The sequence below is a fragment of the Antechinus flavipes genome, chromosome 2 (assembly GCF_016432865.1).
Source record: "Antechinus flavipes isolate AdamAnt ecotype Samford, QLD, Australia chromosome 2, AdamAnt_v2, whole genome shotgun sequence".
In the NCBI taxonomy this organism is placed as follows: Eukaryota; Metazoa; Chordata; class Mammalia; order Dasyuromorphia; family Dasyuridae; genus Antechinus; species Antechinus flavipes.
This window is the reverse complement of record NC_067399.1, coordinates 295219244-295245692: the sequence shown is the minus strand read 5'-3', so window position 1 is coordinate 295245692 and position 26449 is coordinate 295219244. Positions and strand designations below refer to the sequence as shown.

General features: G+C 34.4%; 1 protein-coding gene across 1 annotated transcript in view; it reads right to left on the bottom strand.

The window, feature by feature from the left end:
* Positions 1–26449, bottom strand: part of UNC79 (unc-79 homolog, NALCN channel complex subunit) — a 325074-nt gene that overhangs the window by 10801 nt on the left and 287824 nt on the right. Inside the window, exons 45-50 of the mRNA XM_051977373.1 lie at positions 21669–21746; positions 16639–16728; positions 12760–12935; positions 11050–11236; positions 8292–8489; positions 442–519 (exon numbers count right to left, since the gene is read on the bottom strand). Coding sequence (XP_051833333.1) covers positions 442–519; positions 8292–8489; positions 11050–11236; positions 12760–12935; positions 16639–16728; positions 21669–21746 — 807 coding nt within the window. The remainder of the gene's footprint in view (positions 1–441; positions 520–8291; positions 8490–11049; positions 11237–12759; positions 12936–16638; positions 16729–21668; positions 21747–26449) is intronic.

The following is a 26449-nucleotide window of genomic DNA, read 5'->3' as shown; positions in this document are numbered from 1 at the left end:
TTATCTGGGGAATGATCCTGGGTAATCAATAACTATTAAATTTGCTTACATAATCTCCAGGATACTTTCTTGAACAAAGTTTACAATCATATTACATTGACCTCAAAGGATCATCCAGAGAGTGACAATGAGTTAAATGCCTATAGCTTTGGGAAGAGTAAAAATGTACTATCCAATTTACTAAATTATGGCACCACTATTAAGACAAATTTCTCCCACAATCATATCTTTAATTAGCAACTTTCAAGTTATATTTGTTTGAAATACTTAGTGAGGTAATTTTTTTCATGTTTTCTCATATATTTAATAGAAATATGTATTCTCCAGCTGTGGCTCCTGAAGCTGTTTTTTTTAAGTGTCTCACTCAAAAAGTATATTTATGAGCCCTAGATCCTGAAGTCTGAGGGAAGTTCTCCCAAAAAACCATTATGATTTCCATACCTTGACAAAAATGGTTGAATTGCATTCTTGCAGTGCTTCCATCAAGCTGATCACATGGAGACACACCATTTCTACCATCTGAAACAAAAAAGGAAAAACAAATGCTTCTTTCAAAGTAATAAGAACTGTAAAAACCACTGTGTACCAGCCAAGAGCCACTGACATCTGTTTATACTTTTGCCTAATGATCAGGTTGAACCATTCCAAGTATATTTGCTTCTAAAACTCCGGAATAAAAAAAAAAAGAAGCTAGAACAGTTTTCTATTTGCGAAATTTTCCTTGTCTAACACCACTTCCGTACATAGTACCACCAATGACTAGTTGACTATTAATTTTTTCTAGAAGCCCTTAGCTTCCTTCATTACAAGTCATGTATTTCTTCAGAAGCATTTCCCTTCTTCCATCTTGAACAACTCTTATCCATACTTATTCAGGAAGAAGTTGAGAGATTTGCAGGAGACTTTACTTGCCTTAAAATCTAAGTCTCATTAGGATGAATACAGTAAGAATAATTTTCCTAAATTAGTGCTGCCAACCACTGGTTTTGTGACATTATTAATTACACTTGTCTCAAATATTGTCAAAAAAATTATCAGAATTAAAAATTAAACTTCATTATTATCAACAACCTCATATAACCAAGCAATCATTCTACTTAGGGAACACTAATTTGATTTATTGCATAACTTTCATTTTGGTTCCTTTTTGTTAGTGGCTCATACAAAGCTATCAGTAAGAATTAAGCATAATTTACTTTGGCTGCAGTAATGATATAATAAAATACAATTAAAATGATAAAAAGATATAATGAAATAAAAATAAAAAAATTAATCAGAATTAAAATAATTTAATTCACTTTAATTTTTAAAGAAATATATGCTATATAGTATCCTTTTAAGGAGAAAAGAGGAATTGTAAAATCAATCAGTGACACAAAACAAAAATCTCTGTGCTGCATTTATATTGTACTATTAGTAATTTAGACCTCAATAATGAATATTTATATAAGCACAAAATTTTCTGTAGAAGTTTGTTTGAAATGACACTAATATCTGGGTTAATAGTTACAATGTTGTAGACTGGCTTCAGGATTTAAAAAGATTTTTAACAGACTAGAAAGAATTTAACAAGATCAAATTTATATCATAAGTCAAGGACCTGAGACTTCCTTGGAACTCTCACCAAAGCAACCTGTCTATATTTTATAGTCTTTGAGAAATATTCAGCTATTGTTGAGGTTAAGTTCATTACACCACTGAACAAGCAAAGCATTTTGCTAGGTATTAGAATAAAAACAGAACAGTCCCTACCCTTCAAGAGCTTCCATATTATTGGGACAAAACAACATGTACATAAGTAAATCAAAATACAAAGTTATATTACAAGACATTTTAGACAGAGAGCAATAATAACTATGGTAATATCAAAGACCTTGTGAAAGAGATAGTGTTTGAGTTGAGTCTTGATGGAAGAAAGGGATTTGGAGAAGTGGAAGTGGGGATTTCATGCTTGGGGGATAGCCCCATGCAGAGGCATATAGATAGAAAATGGAATATTATGACCAGAGAAAAGCAGTTTGGCTAAACTGTAACAAAACAAAACAAAATACTCATAACAACTATGCAGAATCAAGCAAAAAAAAAAAAAAACAATTTTCCACATTATACGAATATCATTTTGATGACTCTCAAATGACTTGCCCAATAGTCAAAAAGCTAATTAAAGTCAGAGGTAAGATGCGAACCCACATCTTCCTTTAGAACATAAGCTCTTTGAGGAATGAGAATGTTTCATTTTTGTCTTTTTATAATTTTTGTCTTGCTTAACATGGTTTCAGATACACAGCATTAATACACGTTCATTGTTGTTACTTTTGTGACTGGCTGCAGATCCGGCTTCCTATCTGCTATGTCATAGCAGATTTAATGGAGATAAATTTAAATTTAAATTTAAAAATTAAAATCAGCTACACAAATACAGTTCTGTCTATTTTTCAATTGTGGGCAATTTTTCATGACCAGATTTGGGGTTTTCTTGGCAAAGTTACTGGAGTGGTTTGGCAATTTCTTTTCCAGCTCATTTTACAGATGAGGAAACTAAGTGATTTGTCCAGGGTCACAGAGTTAGTAAATGTTCAAGGTCAGATTTAATAATATGAAGTGTCATATATGAAAAGTGAGGGATTACCATTATTATTACAGTTACCATCAATTACCATCGAAAGTGATACAAAGAAAAGAAGACGGAGTTTGCAAACTACAGGCTGGGGAATTTTATTTCAATTCCTGACAAATTCTGGCCTACATGAGTAATATTTCTAAATAAACAGCAAACATCTAGAAAAGGAAGTGGTGATCCCAGAAACTCTCCAAGGCTTCATCAATAACAAATCATGGTAAATATCTGACACACACCAAAATATTTATTACTTTCAGTGATAGCAAAGATTAGAAAGTGAACACCCATTAAATGGAGATTGGCTAATCAAACTGTGGTACATGAAATTAATATAACACTATTATACACTAAGAAAGGATTATGAAAAATTAAGAGAAGTATTAAAATGTTTTTCAATGCATACAGAATGACATAAGCACAGTGAAGACAATATATTCAAAAATAACAATAATGTAAATGAAAAAAACTAAATTATATATAATTTATAATGGCCCAGCCAAACCAGGGAAAATTGAGAAAATTTGAGAAATTGAGAAAAAGAAGCAACATTTTTTCTTGCACAAGTGGGAACTTTGCATATGGAATGTTGCACATAGTATTAAACAGAACTATTAATTGGTTTTGCTCAGCTAAATTTTTTTTCATTTTCCTTTAAAATCTTTCTTACAAGGAATGTAAGAATATGTAAACAAAGGATATGTAAAAATAAAAGAAATCAATAAAAAATGACGTAAAATAAAAGAAAGGTCTAGTCAAATTAACTTCAGTCTTTTTTTTAGAGAGGAGGTAAGAAAGGATAAGCTTACTAAAACAGCTAAGTAAGGGAATATTCAAGAGGCTTCAGTAAAAAATCTGACAAACTCTATATCAAGATACTTTTGTATGTAAATTGGAGAGACACAGACTAGATAATAGCACAATTAGATTGATTATAAATTAGTTAAATAATCAGACTCAAAACATTATTATTAATAGGTTAAAGTCAATTTAGAAAGTTTCTACTGGAGTACTGCAGGGATCGGGTGATGGTATGATTCTAATTAACATTTTTATAAAGATTTGGAGAAAAGAATGGATGGCATGCTTATCAGATTTATCAATGACACAAAGTGAAAGAGACAGAAAACATGTGAGATGACATTCAAGATCAAAAAGCTCTCAACAGGTAAGATGATGGAGCCAAATCAAACAAGAAATATTTCATAAAGATAAATGTAAAGTCCTATAATTAGTTAAGAAAAATTGACTTCCTAATTTCAAAATGAGAAAGGTTTAGTTAAACAATGGGGGGGGGGAATTAAAGGAATTTAAAAGGCTATAATGTTATGATGTCAACAGTTCAATGTATCATCCAAAAACCCCTTCAAATTAATGTAATCCATTAAAAGAGGCCTACTATCTAGATGGATGGAGGTAATAGTTCCATTATACCTTCCACTACACAGATCGCATCTGGAATATTATGTTCAATTCTGGGTAACACAATTAGATAAAATATTAACAAACTAGAAAAGTAACAAGTACAGAGGAGGATGGTCAGACTATCTAAGAACTTTGAGATCACATACCTAAAAAACTGGAGAGGTTCTGCCTATAGAAAGAAAGACATATAGGACATAATAGTTATTTTCAAATATTTTAATGAATATTATTAAGGACTGATAGGTGACAGAACAGCAAATAATGGGTAGAATTTACAGCACTACAAGGAATACAATACAAGGAAAAATTTTCCATTAATCAGAGCTCCCAAAAGTGCAATGAACTATGCTAGCAGATAATGAGATCTCTCTCACTATGATGGAAACTCCATTTTAAGTCAAAACTGGATAGGGATGGTTAAACAAATTGTGGTAGGCATGGTTCACCAATCAATCAATTACTAGATAAACATTTAAATGGTACTATGACCCAGGCACTGCACTAAATGCAACATAAGATGATTTCTACCCTAAACAAGCTCATAATCTACCTGAAGAGACAACATGCAAACAAATATATACAAAGCAAGCTATATACAGAATAAATAGGGAATAATTAACATAGAGAAGTGTTATAAGCCAGAACTTGAAACAAGGTAATAACTCAATGGAATTGATAAAAACAATACTTAAGTTAACACATTAGCTCACACATTAGTTCACACGTTTGGGAGATTTCAGGGTTCAGTATGAGAAATCCAAATTCACACCTCTCATAATCCCACTCTCAGAGGAGGAGTCAATCTTTGAGTTTATACCTCTAAAAGTGCATAAAAACAGCAGTCAGGAGAGTTCAGTTGAAAAGATTGAGTGGAGAGTGTCAGTGGGAGATTGAGAAGCCACGAGTCAGAGTTGAGCTAGAGGCAGAAGCTGGAAGAGCTAAAAGACAAGCTGCAAGAGCTCTTGGAACCAAGGAGGGACACAGGGCTCTAAGAAAGCTAACCGGGCCCAAGGAAAGAGACAAGACTTGGAAGGAGAAAATAAACGTTTGGATTTTTAACACCTGGCTGCATTTGGGGTGATTATTATGTTGAACTAAAACTAAGGCTGCCTCCAGAAAACTCCCCAGGAAACCTGCTCACAGAGAACGATCATATATTATTAAAAAAGAAGAGAACACCACAGGGAAGGCATTGGAATTAGGAGGGATTCCTATAGAAATTGGGACTTTAGTTGGTAATTAAAGGAAGCCTAGAAGGTCAGTAGTTGAGAGTGGAGGAGAGAGTTTTCCAAACATGGGAGGACAGCCAAAGAAAATGCCCAGAGCTAAGAGATGGAGTTCATTGAACAGCCAAGAAGTCACTGTCACTAAAATAGAAGATTATATGTCAAGATGTAAGGTGTAAGAAGATTGAAAAGGTAAGAAGGGGCTAGGTTATGAAGAGCTTTGAATGCCAAACAGAGCATTTTATGTTTGTTCCTGGAGACAGCAGGAAGCCCCTAGCGTTTATTGAATAGAGCTGTTTATATGATTAGACATTAATTTTAGGAAAATCTCTTTAATAGTTGAATGGAAGATGATTTGGAGGGAAGATGAGGCAGGCAGACCTACCAGCAGGCTAATGCAGAAGCAAAACCAAACCAAACCATGAAGTGATAAGAGCCAGTGCCAGAGTGGTGATAATGTCAAAGAAGCAAAGGGGACTTACTCAAGAAGTTTTGCAAAGGTGAAATTGACAGGCCTTGAGAACAGATTGGCAGGGAGGGCAAGAGTGTGTGTGAAAATGAGGAGTCTGGGATGAATCCTAAATTAAATGACAAACCTCCAAAGTAGTCTTTAATGGGCTGACATCAAGAAAGGTCCGATCTGATTTTGGCACTATACTCTTTATTCTGAGGAGAGTAAGTATTTTAAACAAACATCTCTAAATTTCTTTCTGAGTAGGTAATTCATAAAAACAACTCAAAATGGAAGAAAGGAAATCTATGTGAAAACATGTAAGGCCTTTTATTCCTTTCAAATAATTAATTAATTAATTTTGAACAAAGACAAAACAGGAAAAGAAAATAAAAACATACTGTGATGTGCACAGCAGAGCATGAAAGAAGATTCAATATATAAAGCAAAAAAAAAAAAAAATGAGGCTTTCAAGAACGCCTCTATAATAAATACTACACATTATGTTCAGATTTGTCCATCTTTTCTTTGTTTCCTTATAGATTTTTTTTGCTCTTTGACATACTTTATTCTTTTTTTTCCTTTTCCTCCTGTCTATCTCCCCAAGAAGGCTACATTTAAGTACGGACATATGGACACACATAACACACATGACTATAGACATACACACATATACACAGATATCTAAAATCATAGACATATATACATTCATATACATCTATGTAAGATCATACTATCCTTGTTTGTCCTCTGCTTTTCTGAAAGTGGAAGATATCTGCTTTTACAAGTCCATATCTTTGTATATTTTTCTAACTGCACCAACTCATCATTTCCTACACCACAGCAACATCTAGTTATTTTAAAGTCTAAAACAATATTAATATGGCTAACATAGTAGTTTCCCTATTTTTCTTTTGATTAAATCTATTTTAGTTTTAACTTTGTCTGAGATCAGTGATTACTATTAATGCTTTTTGTACATAATAAATGTATTACTTATTTCCTATTCCTCCTGACTCCTCTGCTTAAATGCAATTGCTATCTCATCTCATAATTTACTCCCCCTTCAATGATTCCTCTCTTTATCCTCTCTCCTCATCCTGTCACTGTGCCCTCTTGTTCTATTGAAATTTAGATTTTTATAGCCTTCCAAATATGTCTTGTTCCCTCTTTATATCATTCCCATTAATCTACACACCTCATTTCAGTCTTGTTAATGCACACATTCTTCTATACACACCTTATCCTATTTCCTCACCTTCTTATTGTTTTATAAATTTAGAAGACTTTTATTCCCTTGTAAATGTTTATGTTGATCTCTCTTTAACTCAAATCTGATGTTAGTAGGGTTCCCTCTAAAAATCCCTCCCTTATCTTCTCCTTTCTCCTTCATTCCTTATCCTCTTATTTCTTTCTGAATTTAGAAGACTTTTATACACTTCTGGATGTGTGTGTGTGTGTGTGTGTGTGTGTGTGTGTGTGTGTGTGTGTGTATTGTTGTATGTATATGTATTGTTTCCTCTTTAACTCATTCCCAATGGAAGTAGAATTCCAGGACTACCTGTTTCAGCAGAACTGGTCTGGAAGTGTTTATACTTCATATGGGCCAAACCTCCCTCCTGGTATCTTTCTTCCTATCTTTTCCAATTGTCTTAGAAGAACCAGTGTAATGCCCCAACTCTTGTTTATTTTTACCATTCTAGGCTTGCCCTGAGGTGCTATTTTATCTTGTTTGTAAGGAATATCTGAAGAGCTTAGAATTTTCTGACCTACTCTGTATTTTCCCCAAAATCTTCTCTCTATATGACCTTTTTTATAGGACCTTTTCAAAACTATGATCAATGCAATAACCAATCACAATTTCATGGTAAAGCATGTTATCCATCTCCTGATGGAGAAGTGATGAACTCAGGGTACAGAATGAGGGATAAAATCTTGGGATATGGCTAATGTAGGAATTTGTTTTGCTTGACTATGCATGTTCTTTGCAAGAATTTTGCTTTCTTCTTTTTTGTCCCAATGTTTGGGGAAGGAGGAGATAGGAGAGAGAAGAAATTTACTTTTGTTAATTGAAAAAAGTTTTAACATGTCTTGAATGAATATGGCTTGAAATGAAAATATCAGAAGTCATTCAAATCCCATCATAATAAAACCAAGTTATCTGGTAATGTTATATAGGAATGACTGTATTAGAAGAGGTATATCTGTTTCTTCCTTTACTTTTGCTTCTAGTGTATTAGAAACAAGTAAAACTCCCTTCATTAAGTTTTTGGATTAATTTGGCAAATATGACAATATGGTATAACCAAAATAACACTGCAGTGAGTCAGAAGATCTGGATTCTGGCCCTTACTCTACCATAGTGATGACTCCACTGCATAAGCTACCTAACATCTCTGAATTTGTTTTCTTCTTTGTTAAATGGGAATAACAATGGCCATTCAAACATTGTTGTGAGATTAAGACTTCCCAGCCAGTATAAAATGCTATTAAATATAAGTTGTTATTTATTATTATCACAATGCAATCACATCTTAGGCTAGGGTGTTTTATGAGCAGGTACTGAACTCACCACTTTGTTATGTGCCATTAGCTGTAGGATGCTTGGTGTGACGCGACTCCAGAACTCCAGTGCAGTGAGGATGGCTGTAAAGCTAAATTCATTCTGATTTTGGACAGAGGGCGCAACAGCAGTTTGTTCACAGTAGACCGTCCATAGTTGAGCGAAGATAAATGCATGGAAGAGGGAACACATATGCAACACAGATGTCTGCAAAGGAGAATGAAGGAGAGGAAGATGCTATGCCCAACTACCATACTGCCTCCCAAGGTAGCCCCAACAAGTAGCTTGCATGATGTGTTAAAACTACAGGCATTATGCATCTGATTCAAGGCATCAGTGGATAAAGATGCTATTCCATTCCTATGAATTTATGATTCATTCTTGTCTGATCCTCACTAAGTCAGTGGGAGTGTGTGATCAAAGAACAAAGCAGCTCTTCAGAGATAAAGCATGCTACCTCAGCCCCTTTAATTGGCGGATTAAATTCTTTCTCCTTGAAAAGCTGAAATTTCCATCCCTGAATAATTTAGGGGAAAGACAGGAATAATATCAAAATACTTCTAAAACACTTTAAGTGTTTTAGTAAAGTACTTTTCTCAAGGTAGATAGAACAAGAATTATTATACCCATTTTAGAAATGAGAAAACCGAAACACTGAGGAGTTAGATGGATTACTCAGAGACATTTATTAAACAAGAAGAAATATCTGCTTCCAAATTCAGCAGCCATATCCTCTATAAAATTTACCTGATATATCGATGGGATATTAAGCTACTAAGTAAATCTTCATGCCTCTTCTCAAGAACAATTTGTCCTAGCTTAGAAATACCTTTGCCTACCAAAATCTACTTGTCAACCTAGCCCCTATGTCTTTCCTCAGTTTCTGAGGAGGCAATTGCTTGACTCTAATTTATAACAACTTGGCAGTCATATATAGTAAACTCTATGAGAATAGAACCTGCATCATCATTTCTTTGTATTTTCTCTGGCATCTGGCAAGTACTTAAGACTTGCTGAATGAATAAATGAATGACTATTAAAGACAGATACAATCTTTTGGTTCTCTGTGGATAGCATGGAAAAAGTACTGGAGTTGAAAGCAGGAAAAACAAAAATAAAAACAGACTGACATTGTTTCCCTCATTTCTTGCCTGTGTAATTTTGGACAAGTCACTTCACCTATATAAGCCTTATTTCCCTCATTAAGTCAATGGCAATCTACCCTGTTGCCTCCTAGGACCAAATAATGTCATGTTTGCAAAATCACTTTGGAAATTATAAAATACCACAGAAATATAACCAATTGTTATGCATTTTGTTTTTGACTAAGTGATTTCAAGGCAGCCTTAGTGAGTTCCCAACTGAGCCTTATTTTCTTTTTTATCTCTGCAAATCATCAAAGTCTATATGAATGTAATTGTTATTCCTGTTATCCTCCTCAAATGCCTCTAGGCAGCATGTAAACACTATTGGAGGCCATACCAATGATATGCAGACTTTATGAGGTCTTCTCAATCTAAAAAGATTTGAAGGCAGTCCTAAGGACATTTCAGAGAAATACATTTCAGCAGGTCAATCACTAGATAATGATTTTTTTAACTATATAAAACTAGAAACTAAAGTTTTTGAAATTTATGCTAATGAAGAAAGAACCTAAAATCAATGAAATTATAGATGATAGTTATTATACAATCCAACAAGTAGTCTTGTAACTAATGTGTTCAAGACACTGTTCTGCATGCTGAAGATAACACACATATACACATTCTTGTCTGCAAAAAGTTTATATTCTATTGGGAAGAAATAACTTGCTACATTACATAGAAAGCAAATATCAAAGCCAGAATTTGAAATCAGATCTTTTTGCATCAAGCTTTCTAACTATGTCATGTATCTCTCAAGGTTTACAAAGGATTTTATAATCATTATCCCATTTAATTCTCACAAAAATCCTATGGATATGTACCATCTCCACTTTAGAGAGGAAGACACTGAAACCCAGGAAGGATAAGTGACTTTGCATTGCATATATAGTAGGTCTCCACAGCAAGATTTGAACTCAAACATTCCTAGCTCCAATCCCAGCATTCAATCCATGAGACCACACTGCTGATAAACAATTAAATATATACCTGATAATCTAAGGGCAACATTAACTGGGGATATCAAGAAATCTTCCTATAGCAGTTGGCACATAAGCTGAACCTAAACAGTAAACTAGGGATTGAAAGAGTGGATGAAGTGATGAGCAGAGCTGCAGGTATCTGAAGCTTGCTGATTAACCACAATTCAGTTAAGAATAAGTCTGTGCAATGGCACAAAGGTGAGAAACCAAGTGTGGAGGTTAAGGAAGAACATCTAGGTCAAATTTTATGTGCCTCTGAAAGGTTGTACTCATAAAATAGCCCATGAGGTTTGGATCAGACATGGATTTCTTCCTTATTAAAGTACTGTAGGAGTATTATTATATTTTAGATAATTACTCCTTTTTTGTAATCGAGACATTAGCATATCTAGGAAGCCAACTCTTGCTTGCCTTCATAGATAAAGACACTTTGAGAAATGGAAACTGAATAAAAACTTAAGGGGAAAAAAGAAGTCTGGAAATTTAAACAGCTTGAAATAAGGCATCAGTTGTTTTCAGAACATACAAAAGAAGGGAAATGATAAGATGCATTTTCTTTCCCAGAAGAAACATAATTGGCTGATAAGAGTTTCCATTAGCAATTTTGATGCATATGGTCTTAATCCTGTGGAAATTGCTTACCTTTGATTGCTCAGGAAATCCAATCAGAATAACGATAAGATGATCTGCAATGTGGGACCCTGCATCCAGAGGAATTGGCATACAGGGAGATGAGGGATTTAAACACACAGAGTTATGTGTGAGTGAACCCAAAAGCAGCCAGGACAGCAAGCGGATATGAGAAACACACTCAATGAATTCTTTAGGTCTACAAGAGAAGAAGGAAATGTGTGATATATGCAAGGATTCCATTCTCTAGAAGCAGAAGAATATATGTTAAATGAGTGAACGAATTTGAATGGTCATAAAATCAGCACACAAAACAGGAAAGGAAGAAAGGTATACTGACAAATGATTTATATATGTTCTATTCTAGTTCTCTTTACTAATCCCAAATCTCAATTTCAGGTCTAGATTATCTATTACACTCTTCTGCATACAATGAACTCAATAAATTATTCTGGCTTAATTTCTGTAGAGTTAAAGTTCATTAGAGCTGAGCGGAACCTAAGGAACTGTGGATGAATGAAATGAAGCTCTGAGAGGTGGTATAATTTAGACCATGTCACACAGATCTGGGAATTGTACTGTCAGATATCTAGTGACTCTTCCCCATTCCTTTCAGCCATGATGAAATGTGATCTATGACAAAGGAGAAGTCACTCGGAGAGATGGCAGTAGGACCAAGGTTGTTTGACATTTGGACCTTTGGGCTTTCCAGATTCAATAACTCCTCCTCTCATAAATTGTGAGAACAAAATCCTCTCTATTGATGAACAACCTCAAGAGTTAAGGTAGGCCCCCTTTTACTCCTCCACTATAAAAAGAAGGGGAAATTCAAATTCAACTACTTTGTTACTCACTAGCACAATATCTCTTCCAAAAATTAAGGAAAGGTCTCTTTCTTACCTCTTATTCCTCAAAACACAATTTCCAAAAATGCTCCCTGAAAGTGGCATATTTATTTCTGTTCTCTACACCTCTACTCATACATGAAATAATTTCCACCATGTTATTTTCCATCTCCTCCATGAAAGTGAGCCTTCCATACCTTTGCCTGTTTTACTTCTTGTACTGTATAGTTTAGTCAGAATTGTTCTCTTACATTAATTCTGTCTTCCCAGTTAGCTAGCTAGACCTTTGGAGAAAAACTAGATTCTGGGCCCCCCACCATATAACAAGTATTTAATCAGTATGTTAGATCAAAAGATGAAGTGAAATTCTATCTATTACCTGTGATTTTCAAATTAACAAATATGATCTGGATTTGATTACATGTGAAATAAAACAGAACAAGAATATACCTAATTATATGGATATAGGATTGCAATAAGAAAAAGGGAAGATTATTAACTGAATTTTGCCACTAGATAAGCTAAATAGTCAAAAGCATATATAAGAATCATCAGTTTTTTAAGGCCTATTTTCATAGACTACAATAGAAAAAAAGCATATGCAATTTTTCCCTGACAGCAATATTATAAAGCATTTCACATTCTGAATTCAGGAATGCTGCTGAATCATGAAGCTCATAAGAGACATTGCTTCATGGTATATCTTATTTTATACTTCATACTAATCACAGAATATTTCTACATATCCCAAGCACATTTAGTTACTCCAGCAAGTACCAGAATATTTTCCCTAGAGTTTCTATGTCACCCTTTTTGAAAATAAATTTTTAAAAAAACACAAAAGTTTTGGGGAAGAAAAAAAACAAACAAAACTTACCCTTGTTGCATTGCAGAAGGAGGATGGTAGAGCCAGGGGAGGTAGCGAATAACAGCTTTATTATCCCTATGGTTGCCTCTTGTGATTTCCATGGCTGCAATCTGAGCCAACCCAACTTTAAGATGTCCACCAAAGGTATCTTCATGTAAAGGCTGAGAGCATGTCTTCATGTGACTCTATAAAGCCAAAATTGGGATCATATAACTTTTCACATTAATATTCAAAAGATTTGATCTTGTTTTTCCTTTTTTTTGTTAGAAAAATTCAATAATCTGAACCACGAAATGCAACAGCTTAACAGTGGGGTTGCCTGCCTCAAGTCTCTCCCCACTCTAATCTATCTTCCATTCAGCAACTAAAGTGATTTTAGTAAACCAAAGTCTGAATATACCATGCTTCCTACTCAATAAACTCTAGTGGCTCCCTATTGACTCCAAGATCAAATATAAAATCCTTTATTAAGCATTCAAAGCTTTTCATAACCTAGCCCTCTCCTACCTTTTCTATCTTCTTATACCTTACTTATTTATATATCCCTCATTCAGTGACACTATCTTCCTTGTTCTTCCTTGAACAAGATTATCCTCTTGCAGCTTTGAAGATTATTTTCTGACTGTCCTCCATTCCTGAAATTTTCTTCTTCCTTATTTCTGCTTACTTACTTCCCTGGCTTCCTTCAAATCCCAAATGAAATCCCATCTTCTTCTGGATGGCTTTTTCAACTTCATAATTATTGTACCTTCCTTTTGTTAATTATTTTTAATTTCTCCTATATATAACATGCTTGTGCATATTGGTTGGTTTGTTGTCTCTCCCATTAGAGTGTGAGCTTCTTCAGAGCAGGAACTATGTCTTTCCCTATATCTGTATTCCTAGTGATTAACACAATTCCTAGTGAAAAACTGACACATAGTAAGGCCTTAATAAATGCTTATTAATTTGACTTGACAAGCTTCTAAATTTACAAGAAGAGAAATAAGTCTAGAGAGCAGAAGTGCTTTCAGTATCATTAAAGAACACCATTCAATCATTCACTAATTAAGTTCTACCATGGAAAAAAAAGGACTACCTACTGAGAAATCTGTCCCTACATGTCTTATGAAAAGTTATATCTGAAAACAAAAACTTAGATTATTTAAGCAGAATTTAGAAATTATGTCCAGTGACAGAGGAATCTCCTTTTTTTCTCTGATGTATCCATTCTTAGATCACTAGGTTCTTGTGATCAAAGAAAAATTGTTTGCTGCCAGATTTTGAATCTGGCTATTTTTTGTGTTTGGATTTTTTTTTTTCTGCATTTGAGTCTAGACTTTTCCTAAGTGATTTCAGATCTACTGGCTCCTTAGTTGAAGAATGATGACAAGAAGGCTGATTTATATTGGTAACTCATTCCACCTCAATGAACAATAAAAAAAGATCAACAACTTCATGGGGGTATTGTCCATATGCAAAGAATATTTTAAATCATTCTCCTGGAACAGATCATTCCCTTCTGAAGTTTTCTTACAGAACTGTCTAGAAGTTGATTTTTTTATCATTACATTCTATATTTTACTATACTTATTTTTCAGGCTCATATAGGATTTATAGGAAAGGGATTTTAAAGATCATTTTTTCCAAATCCCTCATTTTACAGATTAAGAAATTAATACCTGCAGAGGTAAAGTGACTTGCCCAAAGTCACAAAGATAGAAAGTTGAATTTAAACCCAAATTCTCTGACTCTAAATCCAAGATTCCTTCAAGTAGACTGCACTGTCCTTTTTTTTTTAATATATATATGTATGTATATATATATATATATCTTCCAACATAATATAAGCTTGTTTGGTGCAGAAACTAGTGATCTTTCCTATTAGAATTCCCAGTAGGAGTCTGCCTCATAGTAGGTTCTCAGTAAATGAATAAACAAATGAATAAAAAAAAAAAAATCACGATATAGTGGAAAGAATAATGGATCTGGAGCATGAAAACCTCCATTTAAGCCCCAGCTCCTCTGCTTAGAGAAATTCCTTTCTAAGCCTCAATTTCCTTGTCTATAAAATATGGAGCTCTGAATCTACAGTATCTTAAGAGATCCTCCAGTAATTTCATTCTATATAATGTTATCAGTATTTGCCAAACCAATTTGGTCATTCTGTCTAGAGTTTCAAGTAGCCAAATCCAATAATGTTGGTCTAAAAAACTTTTACATATATTTTCATACCAAAATGCATATTTTGCATTCATATTTTGACATAGATAACTTATTGTTATCTTAGGATAACATAAATATCAACATTTTCATACAGAACCTCCTACTCATATCACATAGAGCTTCTTAATTCCACAGAATATAGCTTAGGGAAGCAGCTAGATGGCACAGTGGATTGAGCACTGGCCTTGAAATCAGGAGGACCTGAGTTCAAATTTGACCTCAGACACTTGACACTTCCTAAGCTGTGTGACTCTGGGCAAGTCACTTAACCCCAATTGCCTCAGCAAAAAAAAAAAAAAAAAAAAGACTATAGTTAGGAAATATCACCACATTGTACTATGCAGATATAAGGCACTGACGTTTGTTAAACATTTGTTGAAGGAACAGAAATAAATGAAGAGACTCCAACTGTTATCACAAACTGGAAAGCAAGGCAGCTAATCTTTGGGGCAAGAAGGCAACAGCTGTTGACAAAAATTCAAACAAGTTTTTGATATCTTCCCCATTCTATAGTTGATTAGAGATAGCAAATCAAAAACAAGAAGAACCCCAGCCTCCAAAATGATATTAAGTTGAACCATTATATCAGAGTCGTTGAATTATGTGCTTTGGAAGGAGACACAGCAAGATAACCAGATAAGATCTCTACATGGAAGAACATTATAGTTCTGGTGAGCCTCTATACCTGGTTAACTTTCTCTATGCATTTGTATTTTCCTGTATTATGTGTCCCAAGGAAAAGTCTTATATGATTAGTAGTCCAGCCACAGACTATACCAAAAGAATGAGCAATGATAATTCTGTCACCAGTTCCATGATCAGGTCCATGAAAGCAGCATCCATCACTTTACCTTCTAAGTCCTTTCTTGTTCTCTTGGATATGGATATTTTTTCATTTTAACAATTCTTTTTTTATAACTTTTTATTTACAAGATATATGCATGAGTAATTTTTCAGCATTGATCCTTGCAAAGCCTTCTGTTCCAAATTTTCTCCTTCTTCCCCCCATTCCCTCCCCTAGACAGCAGGTACACCCATACATGTTAAATATGTTAAAGTATATGTTAAATACAATATATGTATACATATTTATACAGTTACCTTGCTGCATAAAGAAAATCAGATCTATAAAGAAAGAAAAAAGCCTGAGAAGTAAAAAAATGCAAGCAAACAATAGCAAAAAGAGTAGAAATGCTATGTTATGATCTACATTCATTTCCCATAGTTCTCTTGCTGGGTGTAGTTGATTCTCTTCTTTACTGAACAACTGGAACTGGTGTGAATTATCTCATTGTTGAAGAGAGCCACATCCATAGAGTTGATCATTGTATAATCTTATTGTCACCGTGTATAATGATCTCCTGGTTCTGTTTATTTCACTTAGAATCAATTCATATAAGTCTCTACAGGCTTCCCTGAACTCATCCTCCTGATCATTTCTTACAGAACAATAATATTCCATAACATTCATATACTACAATTTATTCAGCCATTCTCCAATTGATTGGCATCTACTCAATTTTGGACATGGATATTAAATATCACGAGTCCCTGACATCATATAAATATATATCTTCATCCAAATTAACCATATACAATATAAAACATTTAAAAATATTTCCCTTAAGTTGAGAAAACTCAAAAGCTAGGGCTATACAAGTCATACATGTGTGTTGACCCTACCTTAAGTTTGGTTAATGTATGCATGTCAGCAATAAAGTCCAGTACTTCATTAACGTATTGTCTCATGCATTCCATAGCTGCTGTTCCACACTAAAATAGAAGGAGACCCATTGATTAGTTTGATTCTAGAGCCCCACTTTTTCCTTTCCTTTTATTGTGAGAATAGTTGACTTCTCTCTTATTCTGTATTGTTGCTTAGGGAGTTCTCTTTTTGGCTTTTAACTGATTCTGCTATGCAAAATCAGAGTTTGTGTTTGTACGTACATACTGGTTTGAAAAGAAAACTGATTTAGATAGTACTCAGAGGAAGGAGTAATAAGAATTTATTAAGTACTTGCTCTGGACCAGTTACTGGAGAGACAAAAACAAAAGTGAAACAGTCCCTCCTCTCAGCTCTCCTACATTCCATCAGGGAGACAAAATATACATTTGTAGTAGTCATATACAAAATAAATACAGAATTATGTTCAGAGAACAAGCTAGGAGAGCATCAGCAGCTGTGAGGGGAAGTTCAGAAAAAAAGTTTTACATAAGTGACACTTGAACTGAATCTTAAAAAAAAACCACCAATTCCAAGAGACCTATGTTAAAGAGAATCACTGGCAACTGGTTGTTGTTTTTAAGATTCTAAAGTATATAATTTAGACCTGAAAGTAACTTATGAGTTGATTTAATTAATTTATTTCACAGATGAGAAAAAAGATGCCCTGAGAAGTGAAATAAGTAGCCCAAGATCATACAGATCACATATGGCACTGACCAATTCAAAATCATATTTTAAATTCAAATATGGTGTTTTTTCTACTATTCCACACTTTAATATTTCAAAAAGTGGTTATTTCAGTGGTTGTTACATTTCCTCCACCAACATGGACCATAACCCTTCCCTGCTTTTGCATAAGGTTTCATGAGCCATTTCATATGAAGACCAACCTTCTGATGGATTTAGTCATGATAGTTCTTGGATGACAGATGCAGCCTATTCCAGATAATCTAGCCCACCAGTCAAGGTAAGCACAAAAGCAATGACTTTAAAATTTCACTATGATAAGGCACTGGAGGATTACTTTAGTGGAGAAAATGATTGTTATTTAGAAAAGACCGTTGTTGTTGTTGTTGTTGTTGTTGTTGTTGTTGTTGTTGTTGTTGAATTCAATTGGATTTTTCCAAATGTTGTATAACATTAGACTATCTCTGGTCATCTTAGTATGGACCACTCAGTAAAAGTAATTTATTATTACAATTGTGAATCTCCCACACAAAGGCTAAAAAGCACCAAGGAGATACATCAATAGGCTCTTGTATAGACTTCTGTTAAAAGTATTTTTTCCAAAAAAGTCATCTATTCTCAAAAGGCACCATATTTACATTGACAATGATCTTTTCTTTTCATAAAAGAAAGACATCTTTAATACTTGTTCCTCAGGGTAAGCAATGGATAAAATAATAATTAGATGGGAAAAGAGATGGCTACAACTACTTTTCTTTGATATTTGAAGCTAACTATAGTGATAAAAAAAAAATCACTATAACTTAGTTATATAAAGATATAAAACTACTGCCTCTCCAAACAAATGCAAAGAACATGTCAGGAACAGAGAGAAAATGCTCATATAGACTAATTGATCAAAGGTATGCAAAGAAGGTCTCTCTGTTGAATTAAGTATAATAGTTCAAAAGTGACTATTATCTGAAGCTTAATTAACACTCCTGTGGAGACCTATGTTTCCTTAGAAAAATCTGAAATGTTATATACTTAATCCACTCACCAAGTGACTCTCATTTCCCTATTCATTTAAGTCTGAATTATGCTGAACAATATTACCTTCTAGCTTTTTCTCCAATGTTATGCCTATCAGTTTCTATGGCAGGATATCAAATAGTAAAATAAGGTCACTTGAAGTGCCTGCCTATCAAGGTGTCCTCCCAACTATTCAATGGAAGCAATGGTTTTCTTTTTGTTTTTTAAGCCAAGGGACAGAAATATAAGAGGTAATTGAGGTTATTGCCCCTAATGCAGAAGGGATTTCCCTTCCCCCAATTTGTGCCATCATTTAAAGTTTTTGCACATGCCAATATGCAAATCTGTTCTGTAGATTTTCTGAAAATGATTTTCCTTCATCAGCAACATGTTTTACTATACTGATCAGGTTTCTATAATCCCAAAAATTATGAGAGGATATATAGTTAGGATTTACCATATAATCAAAGCTATAGAAAAGAGACTTTGAGAATTGACCACTACCCAATTACTTTAAGGGTCAGAAGTGTCCATTCTAGAGAATTCAAGCCCCCCAAATCCAATTTGCATCTCATTTATTTGCCTGAGTTGGCTACTTCTATAAAACAAATCAGAAAACTGCCAACACTTTCATTTTCTGCTTTGTAAGCACACCCATGGCTATAGATTGGAAAATATAAAGGATTCAACCTCATTTGTCTTTGCAAGTTTATCAACTGACTGATTACACTAGAAAAATGATGTTAGAAATCTAGTTCTTTGATTTATGCTCCCAAACTGCAACTTTAAAAGATTCACATTTAATTTCCTCCAAACTAATTTTGTAAGAATCAAATAATTAAAATCTATAAGGAATTCAAAATACTTCAGGAAAAAGGTACTAGACCAATGATTCTCTTTTTTGCTTTCTTCAAAGATAATGTGAGCACTTTCACTTAACTTGAGACTTCAAAAGATTTATGATTTCACTGATGTGGATATTCTCTCCATTGATAAAGATAATAATTTCTCAACACCTTAGTAAACAGGAAGTTTGGAGAAGCAAATAGTGCTGGATTTGTAGTAGAGATCTGGATTCAAATCCTGTATGGACATGGGCAAATCAGTTAACCTTTCTGAACCTCCATTTATTTCCTCATCTGTAAAATGAGGATAATAATATCTATCATACCTTCCTCACAGGTCTGTGGTGATGTTCAGAAGAAATGATATACCTAAAGTGATTTGCAATACTAAAGTGATCTATAAATGTCTATTATTCTAAGGTAGCTAGGAGACATAATAGATAGAATGCCAAAGCTGGAAACAAAAAAAACCTGAGTTCAAATTCTGCTTTAGATATTTCTAGCTATGTTACTTGGGCAAGTCACTTACCCCTCTATTTCTCGGTTTCCTTATCTATAAAACCAGGTTAATAATAATACCTTCTTGAGGATGTTGTGAGGATTAGAGCAGATATGGTATAGGGAAATAGATACACATACAGACAGAGATATAAATATATATTTATATTTAAAGTGCTTTGCAAACTTTCAAGGGCTAGCTTCATGAATCTTTTTAAAATTAATTTATTTATTTTTAATACATATCACTTTGTGAATCATGTTGGAAGAGAAACATCAGAACAAAAGGAAAAAATCATGGGAGAGAAAAAAAAAAACAGAAAAAAGAAGTGAACATAGTATTTGTTGATTTACATTCAATCTCTATAATTCTTTTTCTGGATGCAAATGGCACTCTCCATCCAAAGTCCATTAGGATTGCCCTGGATCACTGAACCACTGAGAAGAACCAAGTTGAGTTTTATCATCACACAGTCTTGCTGTTACTGTGTACAATGTATTCCTGGTTCTTCTTGTTTCACTCAGCCATCAGTTCATGTTCCAGACCTTTCTAAAATCAGTTTGTTCATGATTTTTTATAGAACAACAATATTCCATATTCATAGACTTCTATCACAAAACAAAACCCAGAACAAAACACCTAATGGCTAACCTTTTGGTAATTAGTCTATTTTTATTAGACAAGCTAGTCTATCACTGGGGCTCTATATAAAACCTTTCCCTTTTACTAGGCTCAGACAGAGCTTATGGCCCAAGTTTACTTCAACACCATAAAAAGGCATCACATAAAGTGTTGTTGTTGTTGTTCAGTTATTTTAATCATGTCTGACTCTATGACCCTACCTGGGGTTTTCTTGGCAAAGATCTTGGAATGATTTGCATTTCCTTCTTCAGTTAATTTTACAGATGAGAACCTAGGCAAATAAGGTTAAATGACTTGCCTAAAGTCACAGAAGCTAGTAAAAGTCTGAGGCCAGATTTGAACTCATGAAGTTGAGTCTTCTTCATTCTAAGCCCAGTGCTCTATCCACTGAACCACTTTACAGAAGAATATTTTTATTTGTCAAAATTTTAAATTTTTTGTTATCAACAAATATACGTAACAATTCATTTCAAATCAAATCAATTCACTAGGCACTTATGAAGTACTAATCTAGGCAGTACAAAGACAAAAAGGAAAATAGTACCAAACCTCATGCACTTACATTCTACTTGACATTTATCTATGTGAAAAAGTACACATAGATAAACAAATATACTATACAATTACATTGAGAAAAGGGGGAAAGTACTATATGGAAATCAGTAAATATTTCACAAAGGAGGATTCTACCTGAGCTAAGTTCCTAAGCAGGCTAACAAATAAGTATTTATTATTATAGCAGAAATCACTATTGTAGATATACTACGCTATAGAAAGTTTAGAGATTTATATACAGCAAAAATTCCCACTATACTTGTTCTGACAGAATTTATTGATAATGGAAAAAACTGAATTCTAAGATGGAAGGTTACATTAATCAAGGTATTGCTACATAAATGAATTTTTCTGGCATTTTTGTTTAATTGAATGACTCAAGTGGTGTTATGAAAATAGAAGTTTTTTTAAAAAAATTTAGTTAGATATTTCCAAAGTTGGATAACAGGTGATTTTTTATAACAACTCTAACAACTGAATTTTAGTTAGATATTTCCAAAGTTGATGACAGGTGATTTTCTATAACAACTAAATTGGTTTCAACATTCTAAATGATCTCTTTTTAAAATGCTAGTGTGCTACATCCACTTAAATTTTCACTAATAAATATTCTTTTAAAAACGAAAGAGGGCTATTTTTGGTGTTTTACAAAAACAAGCTAAAAATCCTTCTGGGCTAAAATATGTTTATGACCATGGAAGTCAGACCTAAGGTGAAATGATGTACTTGATTTAGGTTTCAAACTTACTCCAGGCATGGATGCGATCATCTGCTTGTGCAGGATTGTCGACTCAGCTAGTTTGGTTCCAGCATCTGCACAAACAAACTAATAAGAAAATGAAAGATGAATTATTCTTCTAAGAGTCTTTCAACATTAATAAGTAATTCATGATTTTATTAGCTCAATTTGAATTCATTAGTATTTATAGTCAGAGCTATTTGTCCTAGATACATTCAATCTTTTAGTCACTACAAACTCATTTCTATTGAAAATTCAGCAACATAAATTAATATAAGAAATCTCGTAACAAAAGTACTATGTGAAATAAGACTGAGATGCTCCATCAGAAAGAAAAAGCATATAATGTTAAAGCTGAAAGTGAATTTAGAATTATAAGTTGAAAGCTTGAAGAGATCTTTAGAGGTCCCCTCATCTTATCCTTCCTATATGATTTGCTGAAATTTAGATATGTCCTGAGTGGAAGAACTGGGATTCAAATCTTTGTTTTCTGATTTCAAATCCAGTATTCTTTTCATTCTACTATCCTGCATCCCTACATGTCAGAATGGTAGAATGTAGAATATTAAAACTTAAAGGTACTTTTGATAATATTTAGTATATAGTATTAGGCAAATGAGAAAACTGAGATACAGAGTGGAAGGCATGTGTGTGCAATCATACAGTGGCAAAGTCTAGGATTTTCAGTCCATTGTCCTTTCTAATATACCATGTGTTTCCAGAGGTTATTGGTTTATTATTCTTTTGCTCCTCCAGCTTAAATTTATGGTCAAGACTTCTATTATTAGGCTGTAATTTCATGAGGAAAAAAATAAAAAGCAGTCAGTCTTGACATTTTTTTTATCCCTATTCTCTAACCTTATGCCCTTTCCTCAAACACTCTACAAAGAAAATCAGTTGTGGCCTGAGTCAGTGTTCATGAAGAAGTCACTAGATTATAATCAAAATTCAGCAAGTAGCCTTCTTTCACTTCATCCAGAATGTTGTAGGGCCTTGTTGCTACTTGAAACAAATGCAGAGCCTTCAAATGTTGACATTTTTTGAATAACCACTCAATTACACACAAACAATAAATGACAAAATCTGCAGAGCTTGGCTGGGGCAAATAACTTCATTTAACATCATTACTATCACCATCTGTTCTCTAGCTACAAAAATTATGGAGTTCTTCTCTACTGTACTGCAGGAAGTTTAGAAATATATATTTTTTAAATCACAACTCATCCTTACAATGTTAAAAGGTTTGCATATCACATGCCTCACAAAAACCTTGTGAGACATCTTGAGGCAGGTGTGTGTCTAACTATGGAGCAAGTGGCAGCCTATTCTGTAACAGAAGACTGTCAGATTTCATATCTAATCGACCCTGTCTAGGGGTAAGTGAGACAGGATATTTGCATTCTACCAAAAAAAGTACTTTCTATTTTTTCATCATCATTATCATCAGATTGATTGGTCTATTTAGTGGGTTGGACCTGTGATTTCTTTGCAATATGAAAGTTACTTTTATAAGTATAGAAGAAGTTCCTACCACAGATGTGGATTAGCAATTCCTCTAAAATTAATGGTGTTAGAAAGTTACCTGGAGAATAGAGGTTAAGCAACTTGCTTGGGGTTGCTTACAGATGATAATGGGATAAAAGCAGTACTTGATCCAAAGCCCACCAGACTTAAAAGTTGACCTATCTATTAAATTACACTACATTAATTATTTTCTGGCTAATTCTTCTTGAGTCCTATCACTCTGACAATCTCTACAAGTTTCTGAACAACCATCGACTTTCCTAATGCTTTCCATTTCAACATTTGATAGTGTTGAAGACAGTCATAGGTATGTTCCTATAATTTGTGTTCATATTCATTAATTAATGTTTTATATATTTCCTCCTTACACATTAGCTCCTTGAGGATAGTCACATTCCACTCTAAGTTTCTTATAGTACCTTCTTTGATAAATATCAATGGATATTCAATACAGACCAAATCTTTATTATAAAGCTGTGTTCTACAAAAAGGGGTATCTGGGTTAAATGATGCCATTTTGAAGCAATCCTAAAATCATTGTATGCAATTTTAAAATCATGTTTTGTTACAATAGAATAAAATATTTTGACTACTAATTTATAATATTTATTTTATAGATGAAGAAACTAAAGCTCAAGGAGTCTAAGTTTAAGGACTATGAAGCTTGCAAACATCAGAGTCTAGAATGGAACTCAGGTATTCTGACTCAAAGGTCATCACTTTTTCTACTATACCATTTCACTTCTCTATAAAAAACAAATTAGTTTATACTTATTCCTGATTCTACAGAACAGGACATACTTATGAGGATTAATGTCCACATTGGGAACTGACCACATTGTATCCCAGGAGTTGCACTAGTTGGTACCTGAAGGTGAAGTAAGATGTTAGATTGTGTGCACAGGTATCTGAGATTGGTTATCTAGAATTGGGTTGGGATCAAGAAAAAGGGTATCAATTCTGAGAAATATAGTGTTAGGGACGCTGGTAGGCTAAAAGGTGATAAATAAATGAGGAATTCTTCCTCAGAGTAGATAAGCTATATTAGATAAGAGAAAAAGGAGGAAGGGAATAAAAAAAATTTTGTGTGCCTACTATGTGCCATACACTGGGCTAGTAAGCACTTTACAAATATTACTTCATTTGATCCTTACAACAATTCTGCAAGGCAGGTACTATTATTGTCCCCATTTTACAGTGGAGAAAAGATGAGTAGAGAGAAGTTAGGTCAGATCACACAAGGCTACATTTGAAGATAAGTCTTCCTGCCTTGAGGCCCAGTGCTAACCACTGCAACACCCAGGCAAGCCCAACTCCACCACAGCAGTATATTCATCTTTTTTTTTCCCCAGAAGAACTTTGAGTGGGTTGAGAAAGACAGTACTGTATTCTTGAGTTCTGGATAGGTAAGACCTCTATACCAAGTACTCAAGGCTGTCACCTTTTTATTCATCTCAAGTGATCGAGACTGGAGAGTCTTAGAACGAGGTATTTTAGGGTCCTAAAATGACTGTTGGCATAATTAGGAAATGGGAGTATTTGAGATGCAGTAGCAGAAAGACACCCACTCCTACCAAAAGTAAACACTGGCTCCACTCTACTCTGAAGCTTTCTGCAGCCAACACAGACAAACAGAAGCTTGCCTAACAGAGCTATCTCTGAGGAGAGAACAAAGAGAGACCCATGCTAAATCGTGGGGTTTTCTACTTGATTTTTCTTGCTGTGGTCCTTCCTGTTGTATATATGCATGAGGCAGTTTTGTGTACTGGGGCCATGGTACTAGCTTGATGTCAAGCCAAATGTCCTTGGAAGGTGAGCTTGTCGTACTTCTAGCCCAAGTCTACAAGTTGTCTCAGAGTCTGAACTGGCCTGTACCATCTAATGAAAAAAAAGTAAGACACATGGCTAGAAAAGAAGGGACATGTTGAGGAACAAAGAAATTCCTGACCACAGCTTGATACAAATATCATAATACCAATAGTCATAATAAAACTGAAGTATTTCGCAGCAGAAGGGAATGATCTTTTGTCAGTCATAGACAGGAACCATGCTTAAAGCAATTTAAGCCAGGGAGTTTTTAGCCTTTTACTTACCGTGGGGCCTCTTTGGCAGTCTGGTTCAGCCTATAGACTATAATGGGCAGGAACTCAGTATGATTGATTTAATCCTACAACAAGATGTTAACTCAGTGGAATTGATAAGACGATGGTTATCTGGTTTAGCATGTGAGTTCTCTAGCTCAGTATGATTGATTTAATCTTACAACAAATAATGGTTCCCTAGTGATATAATGATTGGTTTATACTCATTTACTATAATGATGTAATTTTAATAGAGTATATAAACTGAGACAAATTCAACCAGAGAGAGACTTCAAGACAGAGACCATCGTGGTGGTTCTCCTGCTTCCTGCAACTGAAACCAAGACCCATTCCAGAGGTCCTCCAGAAAGCTAGCCCAGCCCCAGGTGAAGGAGACAGACTGTGAAGGAGACAATAACGACTTTGGACTTTATCCCTGGCTATTCTTGTGGTGACTATTCTACTGAAATGAAGGCTAGTCCTGAGACCTCCAGAAAGCTAACCAGAACCTTACAGACTCCTTAGAATAATATCTTTGATCAGAAAAACCGTGGTTATAACTAATTCCTTTTATCACAAAAGAAAGAACTGAATTAAGATATGCCCCATTTAAAAGGCCAGCCTCGGCATTATGTCAATTCAACTGTATGAATAATTACTAATCAGAATGGAAAAATGATAGCTAACAATTTAGTTAACATGTATAGAGCACTTTAAGGTTTGAGGAGCATTCTACATGTATTATCTCATTAATCTTTAAAACAACCCTATGAGATAGATGCTATTATTATTCCCATTTTAGATGAAGAAATTGAGGCTAAGGGAGGTTAAGTGACTTGCTCAGACATAGCTACACTGTGTCAAGGACTTGGCCTCAAAATCAGGAAAGCCCAGCTTCTAGTCCTACCCCCGTCGGGGACCCTGGGCAAGTCATGGAATCTCTGGGTGGCCCAGGACATTCTGTAAGACTAAACTGCAGGGCAGACTCCTCTTCGAATCAGCAGATGGTGATTCCTCTCCAGGTCTGCCCTAAGAGGGCAGGACCCTCTGCTGCTACTTGTGGAACTGTAAGCTCTCAAAGAGCTTACACCAGTCACAGGAAGCATACCTACATAAATCAGTCAAATCTTGCCTGAAAAATAAGAGGACTGGACTCAACATATTTCTACGGCCCTAGAAAGCTCC